Source organism: Miniopterus schreibersii, assembly GCF_964146895.1.
Source record: "Miniopterus schreibersii genome assembly, chromosome: 16".
Lineage (NCBI taxonomy): Eukaryota > Metazoa > Chordata > Mammalia > Chiroptera > Miniopteridae > Miniopterus > Miniopterus schreibersii.
Window position 1 is genome coordinate 21,819,988 of NC_138116.1, and position 13,519 is coordinate 21,833,506.

At 53.0% G+C, this 13,519-nt stretch overlaps 1 protein-coding gene across 1 annotated transcript; it reads right to left on the bottom strand.

Moving 5' to 3' along the window:
• Nucleotides 1–473: 473 nt before the first annotated feature.
• CCR7 (C-C motif chemokine receptor 7) lies at nt 474–11,987 on the bottom strand. The gene is made up of 3 exons (XM_081160966.1): nt 11,866–11,987; nt 5,461–5,510; nt 474–2,522 (listed from the first exon to the last, which is right to left on the bottom strand). The coding sequence occupies exons 1-3, from the start codon at nt 11,981–11,983 to the stop codon at nt 1,449–1,451; spliced, it is 1,242 nt and encodes a 413-aa protein (XP_081017092.1). The 5' UTR covers nt 11,984–11,987; the 3' UTR covers nt 474–1,448.
• Between the last annotated feature and the right edge of the window lie 1,532 nt (nt 11,988–13,519).

The window sequence follows — 13,519 nt, forward strand, 5'->3', positions numbered from 1 at the left end:
GCAGTGGGCTCTGAGCCCATGGAGAGGCCCTCCTTCTAAACACCAGTTTTGGGGGTCTGAGGGGACTGACAAAGGGTCAGGGGCTATAGTTCCAGACTGATCTGGGACAGATGAGCAGACCAGTTTACATATGCTGCTAAGGGCCAGTGAGAGTTCCCAGCCATAGAGGTTATAGGGACAACTTTGTTCTTTCCAAAGCTCTGTTCAAACCAGTGTCCCTGGGTCACTGCTGACCACAAAAGACTTCATTCTTGTTCCAGGAGCTCTGGAAGACTGTTTGCAAGGTGAACACACTGCATGGACTTCCCATCCTCCTACCTTTCAGCCTCCTAGGCCTGTGTCATTGCATGGGCTTAGAGATTACACAGCTCAAACCTCCTGGCTCTGAGCATCTCTGAGAAATGAAGGCTGGGAGGGGAAAAGGGAAGTGGGGGTGGTCAGGTGGGGTTTTGAAGACAAGAACACACGCATTTGCCATTTACCAAAAAATTTTCCCCCTTCTTTTAAAACTGTCGTTTCCTCAAGGGAAAAGTTTTATTCGTGTATGAGTAAAATGCGCTCTCTTAATGAATTGAAAGCAGAACAGGATGACAGTACTTTGTCTCTGTGACAAAGAACAAAGAAGCAGCACATTGGCCTTGGGCAGCCAGCATTGTCACCCATGCCCTGGCCCCTAACCTCGCTCTTGGCCCTCTCTTCCATCCTAGCAAAATTGAGACAAGAGAAGGTCTGGCCACACGTCATCCCCGCCCCAGAGCCTTGGCTGGGAACATGGTTTTGGCTGGCTGGAGGCAGCTGGCCTGGCCTGCAGGATACACCACACCTCTCCCATGGAGAGCTTGGGAGGGCAGCAGCCCTGGGAGAAGCAGCAGGCGAGAGGCAAGTGTGCTTTTAGGGAGGCTTGGAGGCTGCCATTTCTTGCTGGCGACGATGACAGTGGAAAAAAAGTTGGAGGGAGAGATATAGAGAGTTAGTTGACCCATTGGCGTCTCCCTTTCCTTGCCAAGCCAAGAAGTCTCCCCACCACCTCTGGTCTTGGAGACACAGCCTTGTTTTCTGGAAGACCTTGCCTCAGTCCTTGAAGGTTCATTCTGAGGGCTCCCCAGGCCCTGGTACCACTCTAGCTCTCACCAACTACTATCCCTGCCCTCCAGGAAGCGTGAACTTTCTCAGCTTTCACTTTTGGTTTGGGGGAGAACAGCTTTGGTGTTAGAGTGTTGCTGGATCTGGCAGCTTACTAGCCACGTCTCTGCCAACTTGGTTGAGGTAGCTAGGGTTGGGCCTCATCTCTCTTCCATGGCATGGGTATTCACCATGAGATAAACCTTAAGGGTCAGAACTGCCTTTCCTTCAGCAGCTTTTGGGTCCTAAGTCATGTATGTCATCGGCTCGCTGTCCCCGACCTGGGGGCCCTGGGAGAGGTCCCTCGAGTCCAGGCAGAGAAGCCTCTATGGAGAGAAGGTGGTGGTGGTCTCGGCCTCCATACTCATCGAGGAACGTCGGGTGTGCCGGCAGGAAGACCACTGCCGGAGCCGCTCCTGGCTGAGGCAGCCCAAATCCTTGAAGAGCTTGAAGAGGTCATTGCGAAACTTGACGCCGATGAAGGCGTACAGGAAAGGGTTGATGCAGCAGCGGACACTGGCCAGGCTGTAGGTGATATCGTAGGCAATGTTGAGTTGCTTGCTGAGCTCACAGCTGGTGGTGGCATTGGCGTTTACCACTGTCTTGGCCAGGACCACCCCATTGTAGGGCAGCTGGAAGGCTATGAAGACCACCACCACGGCGATGATCACCTTGATGGCCTTGTTGCGTTCGAAGTTGCGCGCCTGCAGCAGGGTGCGGATGATGACAAGGTAGCAGAAGCTCATGGCCACGAGAGGGATCAGAAAGCCCACCACGATCTGGGCCACCTGGATGCTGACCAAGGCCTCCACTTGTTCGGTGATGAGCGAGCACCGCAAGGCCTGCTCACTGTTGCTCCTCAGGATGTTGCTGTACAGCATCTCCGGGATGGAGAGCACCGTGGCCAGCAGCCAGATGCACACACAGGAGAGCTTGCTGATGAAAAGGACTCGGGCCCGGTGGCGGTGGGCCGAGACGGCCTGGACAATGGCCACATAGCGGTCGATGCTGATGCAAAGAAGCAGGAGCATGCCGCTGAAGAAGCTTATCTTGTAGACCGCAAAGATGAGCTTGCAAACGTGGACGCCAAAGATCCAGGACTTGGCTGCGCTGTAGGCCCAGAAGGGCAGGGTCAGCAGGAAGAGAATGTCGGCCAGCGCCAGGTTGAGCAGGTAGGTGTCGGTCATGGTCTTGAGCCTTTTGAAGTAGATGTACGTCAGGATGACCAGTGCGTTGCCCACCAGGCCCAGGAAGCAGATGATGGAGTACATGGTGGGGAGGAACCACGCCTTGAAGTCCCGCACTTCCTTCATGACGCACACAGACTCGAACAGCGTGTAGTCCACCGTGGTGTTTTCTCCGATGTAATCATCTGTGACCTCATCTTGGCACAGGCACACCTGCGGGGAAGGAAACAGGGAAACACGGTCCAGCTTAGCTAAGTGGGTCAAAATCTCCCTGCCCTGGGATTGCCCAGAGCAGTGGTTTCCAAGTGTGGTTCCCATCGTCAGCATCAGCATCAGCATCACCTGCACGTTCTTGGACCCCATCTGATAACCTACTGCACCAGAATCTCAGGGAGTGGGGCCCAGGAATCTGTTTTTTTCTAAACTTCCAGGTGATTCTTTGGTTTGAAATCAGTTCTTCTGAAGTTTTAACACGTATATGTGCTGATAGAGGACTGGAAATAGTCTGGGCTTTGGGGTCAAATGAACCTTGAGATGGTTAAACACACATGTCTCTGAGCCAATGTTTTCTCCTCTGTGAAATGGACATGAATGCCATCACCTTCACATGGTTGTTGTGAGGTTCCTAACCCAGGTTCAGGCACCAAATTTGTCCCTACGGAGGTTTTATTTTGTGGGGGCCCATGTTTTTCTTCTTGAGCCTCCTTCAGAACCTGGTAGAAAGAGCTTTCCAGAAGGGAGCCTACAAAATACTTCAGCTTTTGAGGGAAAATCCACGTTGGAGTTAAGGTTGAGGAGGTCCTGGAGTGAGAAGAGAGGAAGGCAAAAGCTCTCTGTTAAGAGACTGCATTGGGCCTGGCCAGCATGGCTCAGCGGTTGAGCATTGACCTAGGATCCAGGAGATCTTGGTTCGATTCCTGGTCAGGGCACATGCCCCGGTTGCGGGCTCGATCCCCAGTCGGGGGCGTGCAGGAGGCAGCCGATCAATGACTCTCTCATCATTGATGTTTCTCTCTCTCTCTCCCTCTCTCCTTTCTTCTCTCTGAAATCAATAAAGATATATTAAAAAAAGAGAGAGAGAGATTGTATTGACCTGGTTTGGGACAAGCTGCAGTGATCATGGGTGGCGGGCAACTTGAAGACTTTTATGGACCCCTGGAGCCCGGGGCACAGTGCCCTGGACACAGTGGGACTCAGGCAACTGGTGTCCAGTGCACTGAACTCCACAGCAGGGCCACCGCCTCCTCAGCTGTGACCCGGTCCTCTTGGAGTCCCTGGAAGGAAGCACGGCTCTGTCTCCCACCATCTCCTCCCACCTCTGCCTCTGTCTTCCTTGCAGTCTCTTCAGGCAGATCCCAAACAGCTGGGCTCAGCTGCTCAGGACTTTTTTTAAGCCAGTCTGCAGAGTAGGGTGAAGGTTTAAGCGGCCTGCTGAGATTTTATCAATGAAGGAGGGTTGATGCGTCGGCTCAGGCCTCTGCACAGCGGCACAGTGACAGCTGAGCCTGCAGGGCTGGCAGCTGGGCTGGAAGCTGGTGGTCCCTTCTCTGGGAACTGGGCTCTGGGCAGCTCAACATGATGAGTTCTCATACAGTTGGGAAGCTGGAGGGACTTTAAAGATGGGGCAAGGGAGGCAGGCACTGGGAGAAGCCATGTGGCTCGCTCAGGGTTATGTGGCCAGAAGCGGAGCCCAGTCTCTCGACTTCCCTGTATCCTGTCTCCGTCCTCTGACTTTCAGTTCTGGATTCATCACTGTCCTGCTTGGGGACAGGTTGAGGAAAAAAATAACACCCAGGAGCCTTCCCTTTGGGTATTGTTGTCTCGAAAAGAAAAGTCAGTGGTAACTTCTTTCCCCTCACCTGGGCATGACTGCAGCCCAGTCACAGGAAGGGTCAGGCCTTAGGTCTGGGCCCCTGGACATAGGGGGCTCTGGACCTTCCACTCGTTCTCTATGATGTGTGCTCCCCACCACTCCTGCCTTCTCTTTCCCCCTTTACTTCCCCCCACCAAAGAGCCACCAGACTTGACGCCTGTGCAGCCCACAGCCCCACCACATCCTGCCCCATCTGAACCACCTCCATCCACCCCAGTAAAGAGAATGAGTCCCAGCTGTCCCTCGTCCCCTCCCCCACCTTCCAGCCTCTGCTGGTAGTAATACAGCCCCTCCAGAGTCCTGGGAACAGGGGAGAGAGAGGGGAGGGAGTGGTGATGGGGAAGGGGCCGGGCTGCGGGCTGCAGCCCAAGCTTTAGGGGTCCTCTGGGATGGGGTTCTGGGAACCATGCCCAGCTTGGGGCCTGCCTCTGGCCCGAGCTCCTGGAAAGCTGCCCCTCTGGCCTCCAGACCTGGGGGATTGCCAAATCTGAATTATTGCTTCTCCAGCTCTGGTCTCAGCTGCCTCTCCTCCTCCAAGACAGCTCTCATCCCCAACAAATGGGGGAGAGTCAACTCCATGAGTTATAGTTTCTTCTAACTCTGGCACTTGATGGGGGCAGATTTTCTGTCTCCACTTTTGGGATTGAGAAACAAAGCCTTATGAACTGGAGGCCTTTCTTCCTGCCGAGTTCAGGCCCCTGTAAAGTATGTGCACCCCTCCACCCCCTCCCACCCCCAGGGTCCTGGGCTCCATCTTCCCCCCTCCAGTGGGGTGCAGATGAGTTTCTATTTTACAGAAGGAAACTGGGCTTCTAGGGGAGCCTTTGGATGGAGGTTGGAGAGGGAGGCAGCCTTGGGATGATAGGACAGTAACCAGGCCACCATACCAAAGGTTCTTTTCTCAGCTCACTAAAACATGAACTTTTACATGCATGGGTGTGCACACATATGTGCAAAACTCAGCAACCAGACAGCTTTTGGTTCTTGCAGCTCCTCTCTCTGAGAGCTCAGCCAGGGTCCACATTTCTGTCTTTTGGATGGGGATATTGGGAATGGGTGGGGAAGGTGGTGGTAACTTATTTCCCTCATGTTTTAAGTGGAGTAAAGGCTCTCTAGGGTCACTCAGCAGATGGAGAGGGGCGAACATCAGCTTAACGAATGGTGAGTGGGTTAGTGTCTGGGTCTGTTTCCTTCCAGCAAATGCCCAGTTGCTCCACCAGAGCCTCGGACTTGGAAGGGGTGGGCTTGGGGACAGGAGTGTGGAGGAGGGAACCTCACCTGGAAAACAACGAGGAGAGCCACCACCAGCACACTTTTCATTGGCTTCCCTGTGGGAGACAAAGTGAGAAAGTTATTGCTTGGCAGGGGCAGTTCTTTGTTACTAAAGAAAGCCACTGAGATAGAGATGCTGATGGAGCTTTCATCACATGCTACAGGCGCTGCATTTGCCCAAAGAGAACATCAGAACCAGATTGTGCTTCGGAGCACCTGGCCAGCTGCCTGGCCTCGCTGCCCTCCCCTCCTCCCCCTCCTGCGCTGCGAGGTCCCCGAAAGGAGCAGATCAGAATGCAGGGCAGTCTCCCCCTTCTGCTCTTCAGGGCCTCTTTTAGAGTTGGAGGGTCTACCCTGGCCCAGACCAGCCCTCAAAGTTGGGCTTCAACTGACCTTGACTACTGGGTCTGAATGGCCTCCTCCCACTCTAGGAAGCAATTCCCTGGTAGAGGGGTGTGTGTGTGTGTGTGTCCCCTACACTGCTCCGGTGCCAGCAGCCACTGGGGAGCATTTCTCCTGTGCCTAGCTGTCTTCTGAGGGAGGCCGGCTGATTTCACAGGGCTGGGTAGAGGAGTGTTACCCACTGGCCTCTCAGGAATGGATGAGAGAGTGTTCTGTGGTGCCCCCCAACACCCCTTCATTCAGCTGACATTCATCCAGCGCTTACTCTTGGTTCACCTGGCCCAGCCCTCAGCCTGCCTTTGGGGCAGGGACCTCTTCCCTCTTACCCAGGCAGGCCCAGGCCAGAGGAGGTGCCCAGGGATTGTGTGCTGACAAATAAATACAAGAATGAATTCCTTCCTTGCCCTTCAAGGAAGGAGGCACCAAGGTAGCCTGAGAGGGCACTGTCTTGTGAGAGTGTGGCAGGATGGAGACTATTTCTTGTGGTAACTACATTGTTGTGTTTTTTTGCTTGACTGAAGTGTGCACATTTGCTTTCTCTTCTTTAAGTTTTTTTCTAATTCAGACCTGTGGGCTGCGAGTGGAAGGGGAACATGAGGTCAGCTATGGGAAGAGGCCCTGCCCAGAGCAGGCTTCAGAGCCTGGGTATATTCTGGAAATCAGGAGGCTCTCCTTGGGTCTGAACAGCTGGTTGAGCCCCAGGTTAGCAGAAGGCCTGATGTGTTGCAGATGGAGGGCAGGCACCTGGCCTCTTACTTTTGGTCTGTGGCTGAGCTGAGGGCTGGACCTGGAGCTCATTTCCTCCGAGGGCCGAGCAGGGAGGACAGCTCACAGGGTAACTTATGTAGAAGTCCTATCTCACCTGACAGCCTTGGAGCACCCCAAGGAAAGGAGCTGTGTCTCCTTCACCTTCGTAGCCCCTTCTCCATTACTTGACTCTCAAATCTGGCCCACAGGAAACAGTCTGTGATGCCATCAACGAATGCCAAGACAGGACTTGCAGGCTCCCCTCCCCCCGCACCTCTAGTCTCAGTACCAACAGGGAAGTGGCTGGGACCCTGCTTTAAACACCTTCTGGAGGCTGGGGCCCCCTCCAGCAAGCAGAGGCCCCTGCTTCCCGAGGAGGCAGCACATTCCCAGCGAGCCTGTGTACTTGGCCACAGCACCACCTGCTGGAAGTCGGCTTCATGACCCAAGTGGCAGTGAATGTTTTCAGAGGGACTGCCTAAGGCAGAGATTCTGGGCTTGGGGGTCCCCGGGGGAGGGAGGCCCAGGCATCAAGTCACATAAATAGATAGGCACTTCTCTCACCTCAAGCAAGTTGTACTGCATGTTACTGCTAGACACGTCTTCCTAAAGCAAAACTTGGATGCCACCCCCTCCACACTGTGCCCTCCTAAATCCTTAGGACCTCTCTACCCAACCCTAGGGAAGAGGGTCCAGATGCTTAGTTAGCACTGCAGTCAAGCCCTCTGCTGTCTCCTTGGGCCTGCCTTCCTAGCTGTGTCTTCCATCCCTTGGGACAGGCACCCACTGCCCCATTGTCCCTAGCTTGCGTTTGAGTATTTGTAGCCCTCGGAGGAAATGGATCCTCATGCGACATCATAGCTCCTCTCTCTCATTCCCCTTTCTTGCTGAATTACCCCAGAGCCTCTGAGCTCCTGTCCAGATCTCTCCCCTAACCACACTCTCTTCAGGGTCCAACGAACAAACCACCCATCCACCACTGACTCATCTTGATGTGAAGCGCTCGAGGTTTCTCTAAACACGAGTCTTTCGGTTACTCTAGAGAATGCCCACTCTGACTGTCAGTGAGAACTGAGAAACCTCAAAGTTTTGATAAGTCACAACGGGTGAAACACAAGGAGCGAGAACTGTTTCTGTTTTACTCCGTTAGCTCCTTCTCCTGGGCCCTGTCCCATTCTTTTTTGCCACTATCTAGAGTAGGGGGTAGGGTAAGGAGCTGGGGTGTGTGTGTGTGTATGAGTGTGTGTATGTGTGTAGGTGATTTCTCATTCCAGCTATGTTGGAGATGACAAATGAGCAGGTATCCTATAAGACCAGAATAGGCCATTTTCAAGAATGGTGACCAAATGGGAACTTAGGGGAACTCTGGTGTGTGGCAGAGGGGGCCTGGTTGGCCGCCATGAGTCAGATCGTTTCTGTCTGTTACAAAGTCATAAAGCAACTGGCTTTGGGCAGCAACTTGGGTGAGACCAGTGAAGCCGAAAATCTGAGGGGTTGAGGAGTGGTTTACTTATGTGCTGGGTATTTTATGAGTTTTTGAGTTTCTAGTAATGATCACAATGAACAGAAAATTCCCTGGGACTCCAACCTGAGCCCCAGCAAGAGAAACTCCCTTCTTGTCTGGGAGGAGGGGATTGTTGGCTGGCTGCTCCCCCAAGCCCTGAACTTTCATCCCCACATTTTCCAGGACTTTCAGGAGACTCAGGGAATCATGGCTGCCCAGCAACTGGTCCCCAAAGTCACCCCAAACCTTTTCTTCTTTGTAATTCCTCACCTGCCAACATAACTTTTCTCTTTTGGGGGCAAGGGAGGGGAGTGGAAGAGGCAGGGAAGTGGTAGGAATCTGGAGAGAAGGTGAGAGGCCTGGGGACTCTCTTCCAGACAATAGGCAGGGATGGATGACAGCTGGTTGAATCTTGCAGTTGCTATGATATCCACTGCTTTATCTAGTGATATAATTCGTATTTACTGAGCTCTCACTATGCACCAAACTGTTTCCATGTACTATCATTTCATCCTCACAAAAGCCCTATGAGATAGGTACTGGGAAACAAGCACAGCGAGATTAGTAACTTTCCCAGAGTCAACTGGCTAGCAGTGGAGATGGGCTTTGAACCTGTCTGACTCCAGAAATGGCACCCTTAACCGCTCTTCTGTGCCTCTTCTTTGTCTTTATGCATCTCTCTCTCATAACATCTTGTGAGTTATCCCTTGTTATTCTCATTCTATATTTCAGAAAATAGAGGCCCAGAGTGGTTAAGCCACTTGCCTAGGGTCACACAGCTGCTAAGAGATTTGAATGGAATTCTCACTACTGAGCAAGTCTACATTTCCGATGAGCCTGCGGTGTGTGGGGACCTCCATGGAGCCTGAAGGGAATCCTCACTCCCCCACATCCCACTGGTCACCCAGTTCTGTTGCTTCTCTCCCCCCAACATCTCAGAGCTAGCCCCCCACCTCTGCCCTGACATAAGGCTTTGCTGCCCCCTGGCTGTCAGAGAACTCCTTCTGAAATACAAATCTCATCCTTTAACTCAGCTAATTGAAAAAGAAAAATCTTCACTGGCTTCCCATCACTTTCAGGATAAAGCCCAAACTCCTTAGCAACGCCACACAAAATCTTAAGGATCAGCCCTGCCTGACCCTCCTGCCTTCCTTCCTACCTTCCTTCTTGGCATGGCCAGAGCTGGCTGGCCATACAGGAGCCTGAAAACTGAGCCCCCAGGACATTCTGATTGGATGCATGGAGTTTACAAAAAATTAGGTTTGGCTGCTTTAAGTGGGGCTTGCACCCTCTGGTTCACTCTGCTCCCTCCCCTTAGTCCATCTTATGCCCATTTCCACATTTACCCTGCTGGGTAACTGAGTCTGCTTTCACTGTCCCATACCGGACCTCTTGTTCCTTCCCTGGTTTGCTCCTATGCACCCTTTAAAACCCAACTTAAATGTTTCCTGGCTCATGTTCGCTATTCCTTTCTTTGAGCTTTATAAGCATCTTGCCCGGTACCCCATCAGCACCATGTCTCGCTCTGTTGCCTTGGCTAGTGACATCTGTATTCTCCTCCTTACCAGACTGGTCATGCCTGAATCAATGATAGCTGACTGAAAGAAAGTACCAAACAAAGAGGAGAGATTTTCCAACAGCTCCCCCAAGCTACAGCAGACCCCTCTTCCCCAGCCAAGCTCCCAGAAGGCCAGGAGGGATTGGCCCTGAATTCCTTCAGCAGTCCCCTCTGCTGCCATATCTGGCCAAGATGTGAGAGAGGAGTCTCTGGCAGGTTTAATTATTTTTTTCTCTGCTTTGGAAAATTCTAACTGAGATCTCAGGCCACATTTCTTGAAGGTGGGGAGAGCACCTCCGGACTGCTCATTCAAATTGTGAAAAAGACCAGCTCAGCCGGGTTTGGCATTTTCATTTTGTGTAACAGAAACTCAGCCCCCTCACCTACCCCTTGCTCCCTTCTGGGCAGATGAAGAACGAAAAACAGACCTGCTTTACCAACGGTCCACAGTCTGTTCTGAGCGAAAGCTGCCCCCACCCCACCGGTATTTCGGGTTTCGCCACTGGGGCTCTCTCCAATTAAGCAAAGCAACCAGAACATCCCTTTCTCCTGGGCCAGAGGTTGCCCTCCCTCCCTGCATCAAAGCCTGTGGGTCTAGCACCCCCAAACCTAGGTCTGGAGGAAAACCCTCGGTGGTGTGCTGGAGCTGGCTTTCATAGGCTTGTTAGCCAGGGTTGTAATCTCGCTCCAAGTCTGTGTTCAGTCACCTCGTGGCTTGATATTGGCTGGAAGCTTGAAATCAGCTATGGTGGGAGAATTTACACTATGGAAATTGGCAAGCACTACACATCAGGGCCATCATCCACCCTGGGGAGCTGGTTTTCAAGCATTTACCAGCCCACCACTGTGACACTGCTTGGTTCCCTTGACAGAGGTCAAACAGAGAGTCAGGAGCAAGGTGTGCAGTGGATGACTGCATCCGGGGACTGTGGTCAGTGGGGGCAGATGGCTGGGGAGTGGGATTAGAAGGAAGGCTGCTGGGAGGAGAGAAAGTTGGAAGAGATTTTAGAACACTAAAACCCAGAGTTCTTGACACCATTCGTTAATTCTGTAAATGTGTTCTGATCACACCCTGAAAGTACCTTGCAGAGATGCAAGGATTAGACCCTGCCTTCCAGGAGTTCAGCTGGTGCACTGAGTGGCCACTTTAACCCTGTCACAGTGGTTTGCTGGGTCCACCCAGGTCTCTGGGCGGATGAGAAAGGCAGAGATGAAGGCAAAAGGCTGTGGTATGGTGGGGAGGGTTGTGAGGACAGCAGAGGGTGCACTGAGGAACCTTCACTTTTTAAAGCCAACCCCTTGTGGCTTTGAGGCCACCGTGGTGCTTGCTTGCTGGTGAGAACGAGCCATCCAGGAACATGGCCTTCGTAACCTCGGCAGGGTCTGACTCCTCAGCTGAGATTTATAAATGGGGTCTCTGGAGTTGGACACACCCTGCCCCCCCAAACCTCTCAGGGCTTCCCTTGTACTCTCTCTAGTTAGGAGCAAGGTTAGATGGGAGGATGGGTTTTTTAAAGAGAAGAGTCATCTGCCTGGGTAGAAAAAGTGAAGAATTGAGGCAGGGTCTGTGCTGGAGGCCCGGCCTGTGACTTCTCTAAGCTGAATGCCCCTTGCTGTGCCATTTTATATTCTCACCCAGCCTTCGACCTGCAAGAGGCAGGAGCGAGGCTGGTGGGATGTGCAGCAGAGAGACAATAACCCAGCCCGCGTGTGCATGCAGAGCACCGCTTGCGCAGTGCAGTCACCTTGAACTTGCTCCCCTCCCTAAGCCCCAGAGAACGGAGAGTCTATCAGCAGTGGGGGGAAGGTGGGAACTGGGGGGGAGTGAAGGGCCCAGAGTCCCCTGAGAGTTTCCCCCTGATGAAACGGGTCTGAAGAGCCTCACCCATCATCCCAAGCTGAGGCGAGAACAGGTGCTGTCCAGATCACCACCAACCCCAGCCCTGCCACCCCCTTCAGTCCCACTGATCTGGAAAGGCACAGCCTCGACCCCTCTGTCTGTCCTGGACCAGTGGTTAGCCCTCCCCTAGGTCTGAAAGGTGCACCTTTGTGCCTGGCGTTCTGACTTCCATCAAGCAGACGGGCCTCCTCGGGAGGCTTTGTCACGCATTCCGCCCCCAGCCTCCACCCCCATTCCACAGAGTCAGTCTGGGTGTCAGCGCGCCCGGTGCTGCTCCCTCGCACGGGGAGGCTCACTCACCCAAGTCCATGACACTCTCAGGGCAGCTGAAACCACGCAGGAAGGCTGGGCGCGGGCTTGTGCTCCCCTGTCTGGGGAGGAAGTGGTATGAGCCCCTTTTAAGTTGTAGAAGAGCCATCCCCTCCCCTGCCCCTCCCACACCGCCCCTCCCTCTAGTCCAGCCTCACAGGCACATCTGGGCACCCAGAGGTGGGAAGCATGACAGAGTGCCAGCCCACTGGCTTGTCACAGGGTCATGAATCATCTGGTCATTTATATTTCAAAAGCCCCCAGGGGCCCTTCAGGAAAAAGAAAGTACCAGCCCAAGGCAGGGCAATAGGTACCATTTCTTGATTCAACAAATATTTAGAGCCCAAATACCATGTGCGGGGGAGTCAGAGACCCAGTGAGAGCTGTATCCCCACCCTTCCCTTGCTCTGCTCTCTGTCACAGGGGACTACATTTCCCAAACCACTTTGCCCTCTGCCTTCTGGGTAGGTTTGGCCAAAGGGAGGCACTGAAAGATGATGGACGGAAGAGAAGGGATCTGCTCAAGTATATCTCCCCTTCCCTTCCCTTCCCTTCCCTTCCCTTCCCTTCCCTTCCCTTCCCTTCCCTTCCCTTCCCTTCCCTTCCCTTCCCTTCCCTTCCCTTCCCTTCCCTTCCCTTCCCGCCCCTCCCCGCCCCTCCCCGCCCCTCCCCTCCCCCTCTCCTCCCCTTACCCTCCCCTCCCCTCCCCTCCCCTCCCCTCCCCTCCCCTCCCCTCCCCTCCCCTCCCCTCCCCTCCCCTCCCCTCCCCTCCCCTCCCCTCCCCTCCCCTCCCTTTCTTTTCTAATAGCTTTCTGAGATATAATTCACATGTAAAATTTGCCCTTTTCAAGTGTACCAGTCAGTGGTTTTTGTATATTCTCAGAGTTGTGCAACCATCACCACCATCAATTTTAGAGCATGTTTTATCACCCCCCCCATAAAATCTCTCGTAGTCATTAGCAATGACCCCTCATCTCCCCTCTACCCTTGCCCCCAGCCCCTGGTAACCACAAATCTACTTTCTGTCCCTATATTCCAGACATTTCACAAATAAAATTACACAACACGTGTCCTTTGTGTCTGGCTTCTTTTACTTAGCGTAATGTTTTCAGAGTTCATCTGTGTAATAGCAGGTGTCATTCGCCATTCTCTTTGATGGCCCAGTAATAGTCCATAGTATGGATGCACCGCATTTTGTTTCTCCATGATTTGAATATTTGGGTTGCATTATCTGATGACTAAAGGCAAGGGGAATGCATGGACAAAAGGCTTTAGTTGGGATTTTAAGAAACAGAATGGGCGAGGCAGGGGGAACGAGCTGAGCAGATTTGGGGTTGGCTAGTTTGAACAGCTTTAGCAGGCTCTAGGGTGTAGGGCTGCCCCTAGTTGTCTGATGCCTGGCCCTGGGATAATCAGGGCAGGGAGATATGGTCTCCTGGAGTGTAAAAGCCAGATAGAGGAGGTGGTTCAGAGTATAGGCTCTGGGTTGGTTGGTTTGCATATCAAAGGCATGTATGAAGGCAAACCATTTACCATCTCTAAGAATTAGGCCAACTGAATGTTCTTCATAGCTCTGGGGAGAAGAAAAGCAATTCTGTCTACTTGTCCATCTCTCTTCCAGCCCTACGCAATCTTGGATTTTCTT

Coding starts and splice junctions, on each gene's coding strand:
- CCR7 (XM_081160966.1), bottom strand. CDS start 11,983: ATGGCTCTTCTACAACTTAAAAGGGGCTCATACCACTTCCTCCCCAGA. Junction 5,511..11,865: donor TGAGAGTGTCATGGACTTGG/GTGAGTGAGCCT, acceptor TGTCTCCCACAG/GGAAGCCAATGAAAAGTGTG. Junction 2,523..5,460: donor CTCTCCTCGTTGTTTTCCAG/GTGAGGTTCCCT, acceptor CCTTCCCCGCAG/GTGTGCCTGTGCCAAGATGA.